A 17,714-nucleotide genomic window follows, 5' to 3' on the forward strand; every position below is an offset into this window, starting at 1 on the left:
ACTCCTCCTCATTTGCAAGATACTGACCCAGGTACAAGTCCTGGCTGCTGGGTCCTGTGGCAGCACCTCCTGTCCTTTCCTGTGGGGTAACACAGTTCTTTCCTGCCCTTTTCCTACTGGGTAACAGCTCCTTCCTGCCCTTGTCTTGCAGGGTAACACAGCCCCTTCCTGCCCTTTTCCTACTGGGTAACACAGCTCCTTCCTGCCCTTTTCTCATGTAACACAGCCCCTTCCTGCCCTTTTCCTATGGGGTGACACAGCCCCTTCCTGCCCCTCCTGTTTTCAGCAGAGCTTTTCCCAGGGCACAACCCAAATGTTTTTAAAGCCCAAGTTTTTAAAGCCTAGTGTGCTGCATGGGGTTCGCTAAACCTGCATGTTTGGGGGTTCTTTGGCCTAGAGGGTCTAAAAGGACTGGCTTCTCTCTGAGCCAGGGGATCTCCCCCACCCACCCAGGCTGGGTTTTTATCTTCATGTGCCCTTGTGTTGCTTTTTTACCTGGGTGTCTTGTCTGAGGATCAGCCACCTGCTGCCAAACCCCAGCCTTCTCTGAAGGGGCTGCCCAGGCTGGGAGTGTTCAGCCTACAGAAGAGAAGCTCTGGGGAGCCTAAAGGGGCTCTAGGAGAGCTGGGAGGAACTTTTCACCTGGGCCTGGAGTGACAGGACAAGGAGGAATGGCTTCCCCCTGCCAGAGGCCTGCAGTGTAGGAGAGGGTGGGACACTGGCACAGCTCAGCAGACTGAGCCTTTCGGCTGACAGACCTTCATGGATTTCTCTGCTTGAGGGTCTCTTCTGCATCCAAAGGTTTCAGAGGGACTTCCCAGGAACCCATTTGCACTTGAAGCTCATGGACTGCCTTCCTACAGATACTGGGGTGGTTGAATTTCCCCCCCCCACCAGCCCCAAGGACCAAGGCTTGTGAATGTGAGGCTGCTCCCATCTGTCTGTGGAGACCTCATCCCCTCAGGATGTCACCTGTCCCTGGTCAGGAATGTCACCTGTCTCTGCAGTCCTGTGAGCTCTGGTCAGCTCCTCAGAGCTCTCAGGTGCAGCTCCCTGCATCCAGCTGGGCCTGACACAGGGGTGACCCTCACCTCCTTGCCCCAATCCTTCATTAAGGGTCTGGATCCTCCCATTCCAACACCTGAGGCACAGCAGCTCTCCCACCATGTCTCTGTGGTGCCCCTAAGTTCAAAGCCCTCCTGGCCAGCTGGGCCAGTGACCAAAGACTCTCCTTCCCCTCTGTGACCAAAGGACCCCTGCAGACCCGGGTCAGGGTGGATCCCTGCTCTGGAGAGCAGAAGCATTTCAGGACACTTGCTGTTCCATACAGCTTGGCACTTCAGTCCCATTCAGTGAACGATGGCTGTTACAGGCAGGAATCTTCTCACACATGGCTCTTCCTTCTCAGTACCCACTGATCCCTTCATGAGCTGCAGGCCACCAGGAGGTTCTGGGCAGGAGGTTACTGTGAGTGATTGAGACCAGTGCTGTCCCAAATCCAGCACCTGGGAATACCCTGGAACACTCCTTGAAAGTGTTCCAGGCCAGGTTAGACAGGGCTTAGAGCAATCTGGGATAGTGGAAGTTGTCCCTGCCTGTGGAAGGGTGTGGTATGGGATGAGCTTTAAGGTTCTTTCCTACACAAACCATTCTGTCATTCTATGATAGCCTTGACGTCTGCATTAACTGTGCCAGCTGCATGCTGCCAGAATCACGGCATGGTTGGGTTGGGAAGGGTCTTTTCAGACCACCCAGTCCCACCCATGCCCTGAGCAGGAACACCTTCCATCCGGCCGGGTTGCTGCAAGCCACAGCTCCTCTGGGCAGCCTGTGCCTCATCCTTCACAGGGAAGGATTTCTTCTCAGGGTCTTCCCTGACTTAACCCAGGGCTTTGTCTTCAGATCCAGCACCTCTTGTCGTTGCAGTTCACCGGGAGCAGGACGGGCAGCCAGAGGAGGACACACTGGGAACAGGGGATCCATCAGCAGCAGCTCCCTCAGCCCTGGAGGACATGGCCCTGTACAGCAGCAAGCGGAAGCTCCGGCACAGCCGGCGAAGCCTGGAGACCGCTGTCCCCACATAGGTGACCCGCCACACCTGGGCAATGGACTGGCCTGGCACAGCCCTTCGGGAGCTCTGGGGACAGCAGCAGGCTGCCCCCCTGCCTACAGACTCTGGCTGGGACCGAGCTCCCCATGAGCCCTGTGGCCAACTGACTCCTCTGGGGCTGTGAACCACCCTCGTTCCTCACTCAACAGCGCACTGGGGCACATCCCAAAACTGGGACAACACTGGACTGACTGCTGGCAGATGGAGAGGAAGGGTGGCCAGGACAGTGGGCAGCTTTTTAGCCTGTAAATATTGTGTGTGGGGAAGAGTAGGACAGGGAGAATGTAGGAGTGTGAGAGTGTACTGGGCTCCAGCTGTTACTGCCTCAACTTGAGTTTTGTAGTTAAAAGGAGCTTCTCCTCTGTTGGGAATCGGGAGGAAGGTCCAGCCTGCCTTTACTCCTATTTAATTTCCAGTCTTTTGCCAAAAAGCATCCTCTCCCACCTCCTGCACTGTCACCTCACTTCCCCTTGGGAGTGTTTGGGAATGGGAAGCTTGGAGGCAAAAAGAAGGGGGGAAAAAAAAAAAGGAAAAAACCCACCAGAATTCCAGCAAAGTGCCTCCCTCTGCCACTGGTACTCTGTGTTCAAGGAAAACAGAGCCAGGTCTCTGCCATCTGCCTTTGTCCTGATGGGACACTGCTCCTGCTGGGGCTTTGTTCTGTCCTGGGACAGCTCCCACCCTGGATGGGCACATCCCCCTTTGTCACCACGGCAGGAGCCACTCCAGAGCACACAAGTGGAGGAGTCTTCTGTGGCACTGGGGCTGAACTGGTCAGCTGGGGCAGGACTGGGACAGAGCTGACAGCCAGAGCAGGGGTGTCAGGGGTGTGTGACAGCAGTAGGAGCAGGACATGGTGGCAGAGGTGGGAGGTGTGACAGTAGGTACCTTAGTGGGTAGAGTTCAGGAACTGGGGATGGGTAGAATGTGGAGTTGATGGGGTCACATTGGGAGTTAGAGGATCCTACACATGGAGGTGCTGGTGGGGAGTCCACAGTGTCCATGCTGGCTGTAGGGTTGAGTGGGATGTCACGGGGTGCCTGGTGTGGTGTGGGCTGGCAGGGAGCACCAGGAGCAGGATGGGGCTGGCCTGTGCCTTGCAATAACCACACAGTTCCACTTTGCCAGCTCATTGGCTTCAGGCCCCTTCCCGTGGAGGACAGGGAAAATGCATGTTTGCCCACACAAGAGGGAAAAAGGAAAATGATAAATATCGAGTGGGGGTGTGAGCCTTGGTTTCCACATGTGGAACAAGGGCTGTGAGCAGGTTCTGAATTGTGAGCTCTGCAGATGTGGAAGTCACAGCTGCTGCTCCCAACTCTGCCATCAGCCTCTGCTGCCACTAGTGAGGGGAAACAACCCCTTTCTTTTTGGTTTTTTTTATCACTGCCTCTCACCGTGAGGAAGGTCCGAGCTCGACACAGTCCCATTCCCTGTTCATTGGTGCTCTCTGACTTCCCAGTAAGATCAGGGTTGGACCTTAAGCCTCACAGTGGCTGGGCACTGACAGGCACATCTGCTTGTACATTTGCTGAAGGAAAGAGTTGGATGCAGTTTTTTGGGTGCAGTTTCTTAGTTGAGCCTCTCCTTTCATGCCAAAATCCAGCGGATCATTTTAACTGACTATGTTTCAATTTTACAGACTTGTGAAGGGGAACTCTGATAATCTCATGCTGCAGCTGCAGCTGCCTCCATCATCAGCAATTTGAGCTTTTCCTTTTTAAATCTGATTTTAGCATTTGCTTTTTAACAAAAGCAGTTTTGGAAACAATCCTGGCTGGGTTTTGGTGACTAACTTGTGATTCTTCTCTCCTTTCCCTGTGCGGTACCTGGTGCCAGGCTCTGGATTCTCTCCTGTTCTCTCCCAAGAGACTCTGAGGGAAAATTAGCGCATCAAGACTGTAACTAGTGAAATTTGTACAACCAAAGAAATCTATTTTGTGGTTCAAGGATAATAAAGTTTACTTTACGTTTTAGAGCCTTTAGTCACAGTGGTTTGCCCTGTGTCAAGTCGGCAGTTTCAGTATCAACGCTTTGCTGGTGGTTGTTATTCACTGCATGATCCAGCAAAGATGCTCCTGGTGTTCCTGCTTTTGGGAGCACGAATTAATGCACACCCCAATTACTGCCAGCTGAGAATATCCGTAGTCAGGGATGGGAAGAAAAACCCAATATGAAACACAGTGATACCAGCAAGATCTTCAGTCTCTTGGCTTTCTTTATTTGGCTGTGTTTAAAAAAAAAAAAAAAAAGCTTCAACGCTATTTCATTTATATTATTAAAGCTTTTTAAAGTAATTTGATTGGTAAAAACCAGCCCTATTTCCTGTAGCTCAGTCAGGTTTTCCTGAGTCTGGTTCAGAGGATGGATACCATGCTGTGCCACCCCCAGGGAAGGAGCAGCAGTCTCAGAAGAGGGTGGATTTCCTTTTCCTGAGGCCAGACCTCAGCCTTATTGCTCCACCTGTGTGACAGGTACAGCTGAACAGGGGCCTTGGCTGTGGCCGTGGCACCTGAGGAGCAGCTTGGCCCTTGGTCGGGGAGGGTTCAGGACTGAACAGCATCACACAGGCTCTGTCCTCGGCCCTGTGCTGTTTGATGGGCCAGTTTTACTGCCAGGTTCCTCTCTTTGTGTGTTTAATTTGTCCCCCACAACTGAACCCTGAATAGGTAATGGGAAGTAGTTTAACCCTTCAGACGAAAGGAAACATAGAAACATCATCAATGGGAATTGTTTATTTAGGGATATTTACTTGGGCATTATTCATATAGGTTTGGAACTATATGGTCTTTTAAGACCCCTTCCAAGCCCAGCCATGCTATGATTCTATTATTTTTATATAAAGAGGAACAGAAATAACCCAGTTAAATATATAGGGAGAATGATCTTCAAGGTGGCACAGGCAAAAAGCAGAGCACAGGTGGCTGGGCTGCAAGGTTTGCAAGAAACTCTTGCAGCTGACGGCCTTGAGCAGCAGCAGCAATTCACAGCTGGGCTCTGGGAAATGGAGGGCAGGAAATGTCACATCTGGACACAACTCCAGCTGTGAACCTGCACTGCCTACCCCTCTAATCCTGCCAATGCAAATTCTCTTGGTTCCAGGAATCAGTGCTGTCTGCTGTTGGTCTGTGAGCTAAGGGATGGCTTTGTTGGCCCTTCCCTGCATTTCGCTGCATACAGAACAGCAAACAGGTGTCTGGAATAACTGTGGGATTCTGCTCCTGTCTGCCCACGGACAGGAGGGGCTGTCCTGGAAGCTGCAAACCCCAACAAATTCACCTGTTTGTCAGCTCTGGCGCGTGAACACCCGGGATAACCGGAGCCTGGGAAATGCTGATCTCCAGCCTTGCCCACTGGCCTCCAGCTGCTTCTGGAGACCAACAGCTGCCGGAGATGGGGCTGTGGTCGCACTTCAGTGCCACTTCGGTCCTGCTGCGCGGAGTTCTTGATGGTTCTGTGCTTTCAGTCACCATCAGCGATGCAGCACCAGAAGAGCCCAGAGCCGCAGCCCTGCGGGACCTCCCACGTCACAGCCCCCGCTGCCACCTCCGGGCCCTGGGCACGGCCACCTCCCTGCTCGGCTCCTCCTGTCCCGGTGCATCCCGCCCCCGTGTGCGCCCGCCGTGCCGGTGGCTGAGCCGCAGCCCCCGGAGGGCACAGAGGGACCGGCGACACGGGGCGCTTGTGCCCAACAACGGCGGCCGCGTATCTGCCGCCGAGCCGGGCCGGCAGAGGGGCACAGAGCAGCGGCACTAGCGGGGATTGGCCGGACCGGGATCCAGAGCAGCGGCGGCACCGGCGGGGATTGGCCGGACCGGGACCCAGAGCAGCGGCGGCGGCGCTGCCCGGTGACGCCGTCACGTGACGCTGCGCTCTGACGCTCCCGATGACGCCATCACGTGACGCTGCGCGCTGACACTCCTCGCTGACGCTCCCCGCTGACGCGCTCGTGCCGCGGCGGCGCTGCCGGGCCCAGGCCGAGCGGAGCCGGGCAGAGTATGCTGGAGCGGGGCAGTGAAACGGCTCCGGGAGCAGCTCAGGGCCCGTGCTGCTCACCGCCTGTGAAAAGGTGCAGTTCTCTGCCTGCAGAAAACATCGACCCGCAGTTGTGGTGAATCCGCGTTTATTTAAAAACCTTAAACCAACATCTGATCAGGAGCCGCTGTGCCGTGAGGTTGTTCTCCTCAGGGAGGGCAGAGCAGACGCGGTGCCCACTGCCGAGCTGTTTGTGCCCGCTGCGGCAGCAGTGTGAGTCAATGACGGAGACACAGGAGGCTGAGCTGAAGGGAGCCAAAAGGCACCATCGAGCCCAGCCCCTGGCCCTGCCCAGGGCCATCCCCAGGGTCCCACCATGTCCCAGGAGTGCTCTCCAAACACCTCTGGGTGCTGTGACTGCTGCTCTGGGCAGCCCCTCCCAGTGCTCAGTCACCCTCTGGGTGACTTCTTTTTCTAGAATCCAACCTAACCCTCCCCTGACCCAACATAGCCATTCCCTCGGGTCCTGTCCCTGGTGAGCACAGAGATCGGTGTCTGCACCTCGTCCCCTCGGAAGGTTCAGGCTGCGACCAGTCTGGACTAGGAATTAAAATGTGTCTCCTGTGACCACTGAAGATAGAGGGTGAGCTCTGGCTCTGGATATCTTTGTTTCTGAGGGGGAGTGGGGACTGATCCAGCCACGTAGGTCTGGTTTTTCTCTTACTCAGGTCATACTTGATGTTCTGAATCCCCCTGTCTGCATGAGGGACCCTCCAGGCAGGTTGTGGTTAAGGCCAGGTGACCTGATCCCAGGGGCTGTCCTTAGGTCAAGAACTCTTCCTGGATGATCCCCAGAAGAAAAGGACAGGCATCAGAGCTGAGCACTGGCAAAGAACAGAACAGCAAACCCTCACAACAACTTCCTGCCCTGGTACCCAAACACCTGGGACTTCCTGTTGTATAAATGCAACACTGATTCTTCCCAGATTATTCCCCATCATCTTCTTTAATTGGAGGCAGTTTTTTTTAAAAAAGCAAACAACTTCTAACAGTGAAACTGCAAGACCACATTCCTGCTTTCACTCCCAGAGTTCCATGCAGATGTTGGATCTGCTTGTTAGAATAATGTGGGATTTCTCCACATCAAAAAAGTCACTGTGAAGAACTAGAGAGGGATGACTTGTGGAACCACTGAAGAGACTTTTCAAATTCTGTCAGCACAGCAGGGGTGGGAATTGCATTAGGGACATGTGAGATGAGTGACCAAGCCTGCGGTCACTGCAGAAAAAACCAGCTCAGTGCCAGTCAGTACCTGGGACTGCTGAAACTGAGCTGGCATAAAAACAGACAGATCATGTTAAACAGCTTCAGAGCAGACAGATAAAGGGCAAAAGCAAAACTGCACTTAACCCAGATAATCTGATATGTACACATGCAGAGCCTGAGCAGATCAAACCCAGAGGGGCAGCTGGGATGAGTCACCCATGTGGAGTCAAGGGGAAGATTCACCACCTTCTCCATTATCAAAGAGGCCATGGATCTGCACTGCTAGAGAAGCGGCTCTGGAATGAGTTCCTGCTCTCCAGATTACCTTGTCTGTGCTTGTGGTGCCTTTGGGGCAGGTAATGTGTCTGTTCCTCACATTCTGTCAGTGATCACAGCGGGCCACTGTCTCACTGGTGGATGGAGCCAGGGGCTGAGTGGTAATCACAGAATCATGGGATGTTTTGGGTGGGAAGGGACCTCAAAGCCCATCTCATCCCACCCCCTGCCATGGCAGGGACACCTTCCACTGTCCCAGGCTGCTCCACCCCTATCCATAGCCTGGCCTTGGGCACTGCCAGGGATCCAGGGACAGCCACAGCTTCTCTGGGCACCCTGTGCCAGGGCCTGCCCACCCTCACAGGGCAGAACTTCCTCCTAGTATCCCATCTAAACTTGCCAGAAGCCAAGCTCCAATAAGGTCAAATTTCCATGATTTCAATTTTAAAATCATGGAATCACAGAATCATTATGGTCACAATAGACCTGTAAGAGCACTATGACCAAGCACCAGCCCAGCACCACCATGTTCACCACTAAACCATGTGCTGGAGTGCCATATCCCCACACGTTCTGAATTCTGTGGTACTTGAGGACACAAACCTGTGCAATCCTCTCTTAATAAGTGCTGAGACCCCTTGCAGTGCTCCTGTTCATGCTGTTGCCAAGACTGAGGGCTGGAGCACTACCCCAGCAGGTCCTGTCTGGCACACATGGGTTGTGTTGATTCCTGGGGAGAGCAGTGCAGCAGAGCTCTCCCAGCTGCTGCCCCCTGCTCAGGGTGTCTCCCACCTCCTTAGGGTGCTATCTCTGCTGCTCAGGGTGTTCTCCCAGCTGCTAAGGGCATTTTCTTAGCTGCTCAGGGTGTTCTCCCTCCTGCTCAGGGTGCTCCCTGCCGTGCTCTGCTGGCTCTGAGAGCTGCAGTCCTGGTGGAAGCAGCTACCGCAGTCTGAAATTAGGTCTCACGTCATTCCACACGCTTTGTTTTACCCCATGTCGTTAATCCAGACATCATCAATCTGGGACATGAGTGTCCTTTGTTAGAAGGCCATTGGCAGAGGGAGCCTGGTGAGACACTGGTGACAAACAGTAATTACCCAGTTTGGATTACTGCACTAATCCGGTGTAACAATGCAAACACATTGTAATTCATGAAAACCAAACACCACTTACGTACATTGCATTTACAGTGAAAGAAGATTTTCTAAAATAACCAATAGTACATTGGAAATTATACAAGAAAATAAATACAACCAACATTCAGAATAGAAAAGCAGCAAAACTTTATTATTAATTCCCAAGTGGAAGGATGCAGGCCATTTTATTCCATTAGGAATAGCTTTAAAATCAGCAATTCCAGGTAATATTCACTCTGGAGTACAAAAGAAATTGGCTCAGGAGAAGTCAAATCTACTCCAATAAAATGTTGGTGATGTATTTGTGTATACAGTAGTGAAACCAAAAGTAAAAGCATCCTGTTTGATATTCAGATTTGAAAGCCAGTTCTGAAAAGCTGGAACAGAAAAGGTCTACCAATACCATTTAAGTGGTGGGAAAAAGAGAAAAGGAAAGGTTTTAAATGTTTTCTGTTCTTAATAGTGAGACGACTGAAAGGTAATAATTGTATTTACATTACTGAGAAGTACTTTATTCAAATACTGGTTATGAGACTTAATGAAGTAGATTAAACTGGTATGAGATAAAGGCTGAAACAAAAGTGCAGGTGCAGAGGGTAGATCTGACCACAAGCTTGGGGAAGGCCAGTGTGTTTTCACTGGGATTTTCCTCATGTAATAACATCTTGGAATAACTTAGGTCCCTTGCTGGCTGATAGAATCTAAAAGCCTAAGTTCACAAAGATGTTAAGTTCCTTTATAGGTCATTCCAGACTCTTACTACAAATCAACATTATTTAAGGATAAAAGGTTTGTAAAGCCACACACTGAAACCTTGTAGAAAAACTAATGAAAGAGTTTAAACTTGACTTTCTGAGGGGTTTCACCAATTCATATTTCAGTGTCATACAGGGAAAAGCTCCAAACTCATATTGAAACTGGCTTTCCTTACAGTCAGGATTGGTTCAGCTCATTATGAATCACAGCTTCCAACCAGGGGCACTGCTTATCCAATCTGAGTTTATATCTGAGATACCAGATAGATGGTGTAGCTTCCTTGTATCCAGTGGGGTTCAGCTGCAGTTCATCTTTTTGGCCGAAGGTCTGAATTGCCCCCACGTACATAGTGGCACCGTTCCAAGGTCTGCAGGATGGCTGGTGCTGATACAGCCACCAGTGTTCAGTCTGATAGGTCCTGCCTTAAACAGCCATATCATAACCACAACACTACCAGCAATGCCGTCATTTCTGGGGCCTCAAAACAGATCCTTTGCAGTTTCCTGATGACAGAAGAGGGATTATATCAAAGATGTAAACAAAGACAACACTACATTCCATCAGAGAGAAGAAGTGTTCTGTTCACAGAAGAGAAGTCAGTCAGTTGATGAATCGTTACCTCGATCCCAGTGTCTGAAGGGGCTCCAAGAGATCTGGACTTCAGACAAGGGCCTGGAGTGACAGGACAGAGGGGAATGGCTTCCCACTGCCAGAGGTGAGTTTAGGTGGGATGTTGGGAAGAAATCCTTCCCTGTGAGGGTGGGGAGGCCCTGGCACAGGGAGCCCAGAGGAGCTGTGGCTGCCCCGTCCCTGGCAGTGTCCAAGGCCAGGCTGGACAGGGCCTGGAGCAACCTGGGACAGTGGAAGGTGTCCATGGCAGGGAGGTGGAACTGGATGAGGTGCAAGGTCCCTTCAACCCAAACCGTTCCATGATTCAATGATCACAGAGTCCAACTGCTCCCCCAGCACTCCCAGGACCAGCACTAGCCCATGTCCCCAGGTGCCACATTTGCATCACTGTTCAGTCTCCTCAGGGATGGGGACTGGGCAGCTGTGCCAGGGCTGGACAGCCCTTTCCAGGAGGAATCTTCCAAATATCCCACCTAAGCCTCTTTTGGTGCAGCTTAAGGCCGTGACCTCTTATCCTGTCATTCTCTACCTCGGAGCAGACCCTGGCTCTACCCTCCTGTTACGGAGTTGTAGAGAGCGAGAAGGTCCCTCCTGACCCCCTTTTCTCCATGCTGAGCCCTCCAGCTCCCTCACATCGGTGCTCCAGACCCTCCCCCAGCTCTGTTCCTTCTGCAGCCCCTCAGTGCCCTTTCCGTGCGGAGCCCGAACCTGTCCCCACCCTGCGGACAGCCCAGCCGCGCCCGGCCCTCGCTCCCTCCCTCAGGCCGGGACCCCTCAGCCCCGCGCCTCCCCCACCCCGCCTGAGTCACTGCCGGCCCGGCCCGGCCCTCGCGGCGGCGGCGGCCAGGCGGGACGAGCTGGGACTTGAAAGGTGGAACAGGCGCTGCCACGCCCGGGGCTGCGGGGAATCTCGCTTAACCCTTCCCTGCCCGCGGGGCCCCGGCTGCGGGAGCGGGACGGTGATGGGGGCAGACAGGAGGCTACGGCTGTCTCCCCAGAGCCCCTTCCACGGCACCCCTGGGGACACGGGGCGCGGTGCCGCCGCAGGGGAGAGGGCGCTGCCACCGATCCCTCCTGTTCCACGCTGCCACTGCCCAGGAGCTGCTGCTCGTGTGTCCCCCACAGGCCCAGAGCACGAAAAGTGCCCGAGGAGCCCAAATCCCCCTTCCTGGGAGCCGCAGGGCCACGGCCGGGCTGGGGCCAGCGTGCAGGGGCCCTGGCCGGGGCTGGGGGCCGAGGTCTGGGCTGGGGTCTGTGTCACGGCACTGCCCCACTGCCAGTCCCGAGCTGGTTTGACAGGCTCGGGGCAGACGGAAGGGAGAGGCCTCCGGCGGCTCAGGAATGCGCAGCCCTTATCTCTGGCTCCCTGCGCGCCTGGGGAGGGAATAGCTCTCCGGAGTTTGCCTTTCTCTCTCTCTTACTCACCCCCGCTCTGCCCTGGGTGGAGCCTCGCTCGCCCGGCTCCCAGGTGAATCAGGTTGCAGGCACGTCCAAGTGAGCCGACAGTGACCCACCACCTGCCCCAGCTCACCTGGGAAGGTAGAGAAGGGTGGAGACCTCGTGGGTACCTGCATGGCCGCCTGAGCCAGAGAGTGACCCACTACCTACCCACCACTGCCCGGCTTCCCTGGTAAGGTAGGAGAAGGGCAGGTACCTCCTGGGGTACCTGTATGGCTGCCTGAGGTGGAGGGCAAGGGCTGGGGAGGGCCTGCCCTGCTCCTCTGCACAGGACTGAGCACCCGGCATCTGGGACAGGGCATTCCATAGGCAATACACGGGCAGGAGGTTGCTGCTTCTGTGCCGGAAGGCTCCAGTGGCAGGAGCTCCCAGTCACGCCATGATGGCGAGAAGGGAGAGAGACAGAAGGAGATGAGAGAGGCAAGGGGGATGAAAGAATGTCCTAGTGCTGGCAGCAGAGACTGGGGATGGGGTAAGAATAGACCCAGAACGTTCCAGTGCAGGCAGCAGGGACTGGAGATGGTGAGGGAAAGGACTTGGAATGTCCCAGCTGTGTCGGGGATGGCAAGGGAAGGGACCCTTCTGTCTTCAGATCAAAATTGCTTATCAAACACTTCATACAATTGTGTCCATTCCCCTTTGAGAAATCCCTCAGGGGTGGGTATTCCCAAACTCAGCCTCATTCTTTGGGAAGAGTCTTGCAGCCTGATTGAGCTCCCCATAACAAAGGCCAAGCCAGGCTTCTCTTTGGACCAGGAATGCTGTAACGATGTATGGTCAGGAGATTGGGACAGAGGGGATGTGGGTTTGAGGGCCAAGGACTGCGGTGGGCAAGGAGCTGGGAAGGAGCTCCCGAGGCCCCTGCATTCCACACACAGGGATTGGGTGTGCACTGAGTGCTGACACGGCCCACGAGCCCTGGCACAGCCATGCACGTACAGGCAGGAGCAAGGACAGATGCGTGTGGACAGGTGTGCACAGGCACACGGGCTAGCACTTGCTGAGTTTTCCATAGGTGTGAGCCTGACAGACCTCAGGGCGTGTGTGAGGACAGGAAGGGGATGGTTCCGTGTTGCTTACTCTAAATTGGTTAGGGTCAGTAGGGGTCAATTGTGGATCTTGCGTGGCCTGATGATTGGGTTCTCCATCTAGAACAGTTAGAAAGGGAAGAGGCCCCTGTGAAGGACCAGAAGTACTGATCACATCCTTCTGCTGCTGAAAGCATTTGATTTGTAGAAGCTGCAATATGCTCAGCTGTAAGAGAGGCCAAAAATAGGTCAGTAACAGCAAACTACCCCCAACCAGAGCAGTGACAGTGGCAGCAGTGCTAAGTGCCGGTTTCCAGTTCCCTGTGCAGATGTTCTCCCTGGATCAGGAGGCAGGAGAGCATGGTGTGTCCCATCCCCATTAGATAGACACATGGGAGCTGCATTTTAGGGGGAGAAAGTTGTTTTCATTTTGGTCTCACTCCTATTTACCCGAGGGACTTTACAGTTGCATTTGAGAGGTAGAAAGAGAGTTGGATTTGCTGTGACCTGGCAATAGGAATATTCTGAGGCAGGGAAAACGTCTTGCTCTTCATATGGTTATGGGGAAATTGCATGCCAAAGGAAAAAGTTGTTGTTCCCCCATCCCTGGAAGGTTTAAGGCTGGGATGGGGCTGGGAGCAACCTGGAAGGTCTGTTGGAAGGTGTTCCTGCCCATGGCAGGGGGGTGAAACAAGATGGGTTTGAAGGTCCTTTCCAACTCTAACCAGTCTCTGATTCTGAGATTCTGTAAGTGTGGAAATGTCTGTATACTTGTGTCAGAGCAGGGTTGCGGCTCAGGACAGATTCACTCATGTTCTAGGCAATTTTTCTGGCAACCAAAACTTTCCAGACAATGGAAATTCACTTCCAAACCCTGCAGGATTGGAATTCTTTGCATTTTACAATTACATGGGACACGTCTAGACTGCTTATCAGGCCCCATTTGCTGGATTTTTGTAGTCTTAATGAGGAAGAGGAGATTGATGAGTGCATTTCTAAAATCTGTGTGTGGGGGAAGTAAAATTCAAGGGCAGCACATAGTTCTTCTCCAAATTAGACCTTACATGGATTGTCCTTTTTTTTAAGTTGTCCATATTAGCCTTCCTTATACTTGCAACCTTTTGAATAAAAATGCACAGGAAGGGATTGGCTGCAGGATAGTGAAGGTGACATGAGCATTGCTGTCGTAGATGTCTGAGACATGGGTTGGTGGTGGCCTTGGCATTGCTGGGAGAGCAGTTGGACTCGAGGGTCTCAAGGGGCCTTTCAGTCCAAAGGATTCCGTGATTATTCAGATAATCTGCTGCGTGCAGGATGACATTTCATTTCCAGCTGCTGTAAACATCAGATTTTGTGCTGGTGACTTCCCACAGCTCAGATTTCCCTGTCCACTCTGTACCCTTGCTGCATGGGACAGTTAAGGTTGACAGGTTCACATGCTGCTACTGTGGGACACGTTGACAGGTGTCTCAGTAACCACTTCACAAAGAAAATTACAACATATAATTCTTCTGCCAGTTTTCCCTTCCTCTGGCCTGCAGAAAGATCCCCTGAATATTCCAAATGTCTGGCCACTTTCTGATTCGCCAGTAAAGAATGTTCTGTGGGATCCCTTGCCCTAGTAAGCAAAGATGAGTGAGAGTCCAGTGGGTTTTGGAGGTGCAGACCAGGTACCAGTTCTACTCTGCCACATGCCTGCAGCATTCAGGGCATTCACTGCTCATCTGAGACACAGAAAGAGTTCTTGAAGCCATTTATCAGGGTCAGTGGCCACATGTATGAACACAAACGGTGCAGCTGCCATCTCTGGAAGCTCAGTGAAAAATGGATTAATTGAAGCAATTTCTCATCCGATGGCCAAAACTTCTGCAGTGAAACTCCCAGCAGCAGGCAGAGGTACTGTCTGTTTTTTAATGATGACTGAGATCCACGTAAGACCATCCAGACTGAAGAATGGGGTGACATTCTCTCAGATGATTAACATGGAGTTAATCAGGGTTCAGATGACCACAGGAGAAGGTCTGGGAGCATTATATGGCATTGTGACAGGAATAACAAATTCCAGCCAGAAATTCTGACAGTAACCCAGGCTTTGAACCTGTTGCCTGAAGAGGACGTTGAGAAGGAGAACATGGTAAGGTTCAGCAGGAAATACAGAGAGAAGAATGGAAAGAGAAAAAATAAGAATTAGGACTTGGCAGAGGCAGTTGTAGCTAAACAGTGCCTAGTCCAGGTTATTGGCTGTATTTCCATGTCCTGTTGTGAGGAATGTGCCTGAGCCCTCCTTGGTGAGAAGAGCAGTTCATGGGAAGGGGTCCAGCATCCATTATCATGCAGCAACAGAATGGTTTGGGTTGGAAGAGACCTTCAAGACATCTTCTCCTACCCCCTGCTGTGGACACCTTCTACTAGCCCAGGGTGCTCCAAGCCCCATCCGTTGTGGCCTTGGACACTTCCGGGGATGGGGCAGCCACATCTTCTCTGGGCAGCTTCCTCTTTGCCCCAGCTCTTGCACAATTCCATGGCCACCTGTTCTGACCAAAGTAGGAAATTCTGGGCTGCACTTCAGAACTACGGATCCTGCAGCCATGTAAGACTAGCAGGATCCTTTTCAGGAGAAGTCCAACCCTTGGGATGGAAAATGAGCGCATGCAGAAGCAGCTTCTGGTGAGGACGAGCATGTCCTGCTGTTCATACAGGTTCTTCCTCTGCAGTGAGATCAGAAGGCACTGGTTTGTCCTTCCATCACACAGTGCAGAATTAAAAAACCCCACACCTTAAACCATATTCAAGGAGACAAGTCCCTTCCCAGATCATTTTCCAAGTACAGCATTTTCTTGAGAGCAAGCTAACACTTTCCATGTCTCATTGTCACCATGTCTGCTCCAGTCATTTTCCCTCAGGCATTGTTGTCCTCTCCTAAACTCAACCCTCCCAGAACATCAGCAGTCTCTTTGCATAGGAACTTTCCTTTTTTTTTTTTGAGGCCAAATATTTTCTTTTAAATAATTGATTTGTAAACTTCATGTATAAGAGCCATTTTGGAAACATTAATTTTTTTCACAGCCCACCCTAGATGTCAGGGATGCCACTGAGTATGGTGTACAGGCCAGGTGAGGCCCATCACAGGGATCAAAAGTGCCTTCATTCATTTCTCACTCATAGTTTGGAAGTCCTTGGAGTGTTGATAGCACAGAGGAGTTTGTGGCTGGCTGTGCAGAGTGTGGCTGAAGAACAGTCTGTCTGTGCTGTCTTTCTTTTCTTGGTGCTAGGTCTAGGGCAGTGAGAAGATGAGGTGGTTGAGCCCAGGAACTTCTGTCTGTACTTGCACATAAGGGGTCTGGGGAGCAGATTGGGTCTTCCCAGCCCTTTGCAGACTCTGGGTTACAGCCCTGTTTCCTCACAGGCAGTTCCTTCCTGGGTGCTTCAGGCAGCCTCAGCTCCTGGGAGTGTCCCAAAGCAGTGGAGCAGGTCCAGCCAGGGAAGGGATCACCTGAGCGAGGCAGCCTGGGAACTGGCTGTGCAGGCAGAACACGTAACAACAAGCACTGGAGTCAGCACGAGGAGGCAGATGGAGCCAGCCCCAGGTGCTGAGGCATCAGCAGGGCTGGTACCAGGCACAGCAGATGAGAGACAAAGGGAGCACTGAGCTGGTTCCCTTTTGCTTAGACTGGGCAAACATGGTCCAGTGCCCTTGATTTTGCACCTGGCACAAAGGCTTTGGAGAAAGGCAGGTCCTTTTATTTATTTATTTTAATCTGTAGGGTTTTGTGGTGATCACAGCATGTCTGAATCTGTGATTCCCTGCTGCTCTGCTGGGAAAAAAACCCAGTAAAAGTCTGTTGAAATGAAACATAATATGGACAGGCACCAAATGCTGCCCACATCAACAGGTCTGTGCTTTTCCTAGTTTCTGCTCCTATAATGAATCCAGAGGCAAAGGGATAGTTTTTACCTCCAGCTTCATCTGACAGACACTTTTCCTTATATTAAATATTCCATGCGGTTGAGTGTTTTTCAATGTGGAGGAATCTGCAGGCTGTGATCATGTCTGACTTTTCCCTTTATTGAGGGGGTCTGACAGCTCTTAGGAATCTCAAAACCAAATGCATGTGACTGGGATCACAGCCAGTAAAGTCACTCCCATTTATAGCAGTGAGAACAGAAGCAGATCTCAGGCCAAGCTGAAGGGAAATTTCCCTTGGAGACTGCCTCATCACCTCCACCTTGATCATAGCACAGGGATGGCTGAGACCTGCCTGCTCTTTCCTTTCCACCTGTTCCTCTCCTGATGGTTTTTGACCATGGAGGGGAGTGAGTCCATTTGGACTCCCCATGCACTGCTGCAGCAGCTGTGCAGTGTCCTTGACACAGCCCAGGCAGACGGGTGGAGCAGACCGGGATTCTGCTTCTCTTCAGCCCATTCCATCCGCCTTCATCTCCCACTTGTTAGGTTTCCAACAAGCTGCTTCGTGCTCTCCTTTATCCACTGCCCCCGAGCATGGGAGGAGTTCCTGCAAACAGCCACAGAGCTGCCTTCTCTTCTTCTGCAGCTTCCTCCTGCCAAACCCAGCCACCAGCCCAAATCTGTGTGTGGAGGAGAGTGCCAACAGTACTCCTACCACCTTCTTTCTGTGGGCTTCTTGGGGCTTCCTGTGCAGGGTCAGGAGTTTAGCTTGATGGCTCTTGTGTGTCTCCTCCAACTCAGGAGATTCCGTGGTTGTTTCCACACTGTTCTGTGTACCTGTCTATGCTCATGCTTGTTCCAGCCATTGCATTAAAAGGAGAAACTAAATTTTGCAGGTTTGGTTCTAAAGGTTCTGATCATGAGTGGTGATACTTCTAAATTTATGGACATAATTTCATAGAATGATCACTTAGGATAGCAGAGAAGTGCATGAAATAAGGTAACAGACTTCTAGAATGTCTGAAGAAATGACACTGTGACACGTAAGTGTGGGCTGGAATCCTGCTGCTCTGGAGCCAGGCTGGGACAGCTGGAGGTGTTCAGCCTGGAGAAGAGAAAGCTCTGAGAACACCTCAGAGCCCCTTCCAGTGCCAAAAGAGGCTCCAGGAGAG

The 17,714-nt window shown here is 52.2% G+C and overlaps 2 protein-coding genes and 1 long non-coding RNA gene across 54 annotated transcripts in view; 2 read left to right on the top strand and 1 right to left on the bottom strand.

The window, feature by feature from the left end:
* The window catches only part of SCRIB (scribble planar cell polarity protein), a 101,686-nt gene extending 97,598 nt beyond the window's left edge, over window positions 1–4,088 (top strand). For 39 of the 41 annotated variants that reach the window (XM_085574045.1, XM_031504127.3, XM_085574044.1 and 36 more), the window contains one exon: window positions 1,927–4,088. Coding sequence is in view for 35 of the 41 variants with exons in the window: in XM_031504127.3 (XP_031359987.3) it covers window positions 1,927–2,084 (158 nt within the window). In the remaining 6 variants the exon portion in view is untranslated. The remainder of the gene's footprint in view (window positions 1–1,926) is intronic. The other 2 variants (XM_085574050.1, XM_085574057.1) reach the window with 1 other exon arrangement.
* LOC110478062 (uncharacterized) lies at window positions 4,055–6,011 on the bottom strand. The gene is made up of 2 exons (XR_002466696.3): window positions 5,390–6,011; window positions 4,055–4,337 (listed from the first exon to the last, which is right to left on the bottom strand). It is a non-coding gene; the product is annotated as an uncharacterized LOC110478062 (long non-coding RNA).
* A 34-nt stretch (window positions 6,012–6,045) lies between these two features.
* SACK1H (scaffolding CK1 anchoring protein H) overlaps window positions 6,046–17,714 on the top strand; it is a 42,296-nt gene continuing 30,627 nt past the window's right edge. For 7 of the 12 annotated variants that reach the window (XM_085574086.1, XM_085574087.1, XM_085574089.1 and 4 more), the window contains exons 1-2: window positions 6,046–6,728; window positions 7,524–7,707. In XM_085574086.1, the coding sequence (XP_085430212.1) occupies window positions 7,653–7,707 (55 nt within the window). In that variant the 5' untranslated portion in view covers window positions 6,046–6,728; window positions 7,524–7,652. Of the gene's footprint in view, window positions 6,729–7,523; window positions 7,708–9,952; window positions 10,235–11,437; window positions 11,785–17,714 lie in introns of those variants that run through there. The other 5 variants (XM_085574088.1, XM_085574099.1, XM_085574095.1 and 2 more) reach the window with 5 other exon arrangements.

Source organism: Lonchura striata, chromosome 2 (assembly GCF_050655825.1).
Source record: "Lonchura striata isolate lonStrDom1 chromosome 2, ASM5065582v1, whole genome shotgun sequence".
NCBI classification, from domain to species: domain Eukaryota; kingdom Metazoa; phylum Chordata; class Aves; order Passeriformes; family Estrildidae; genus Lonchura; species Lonchura striata.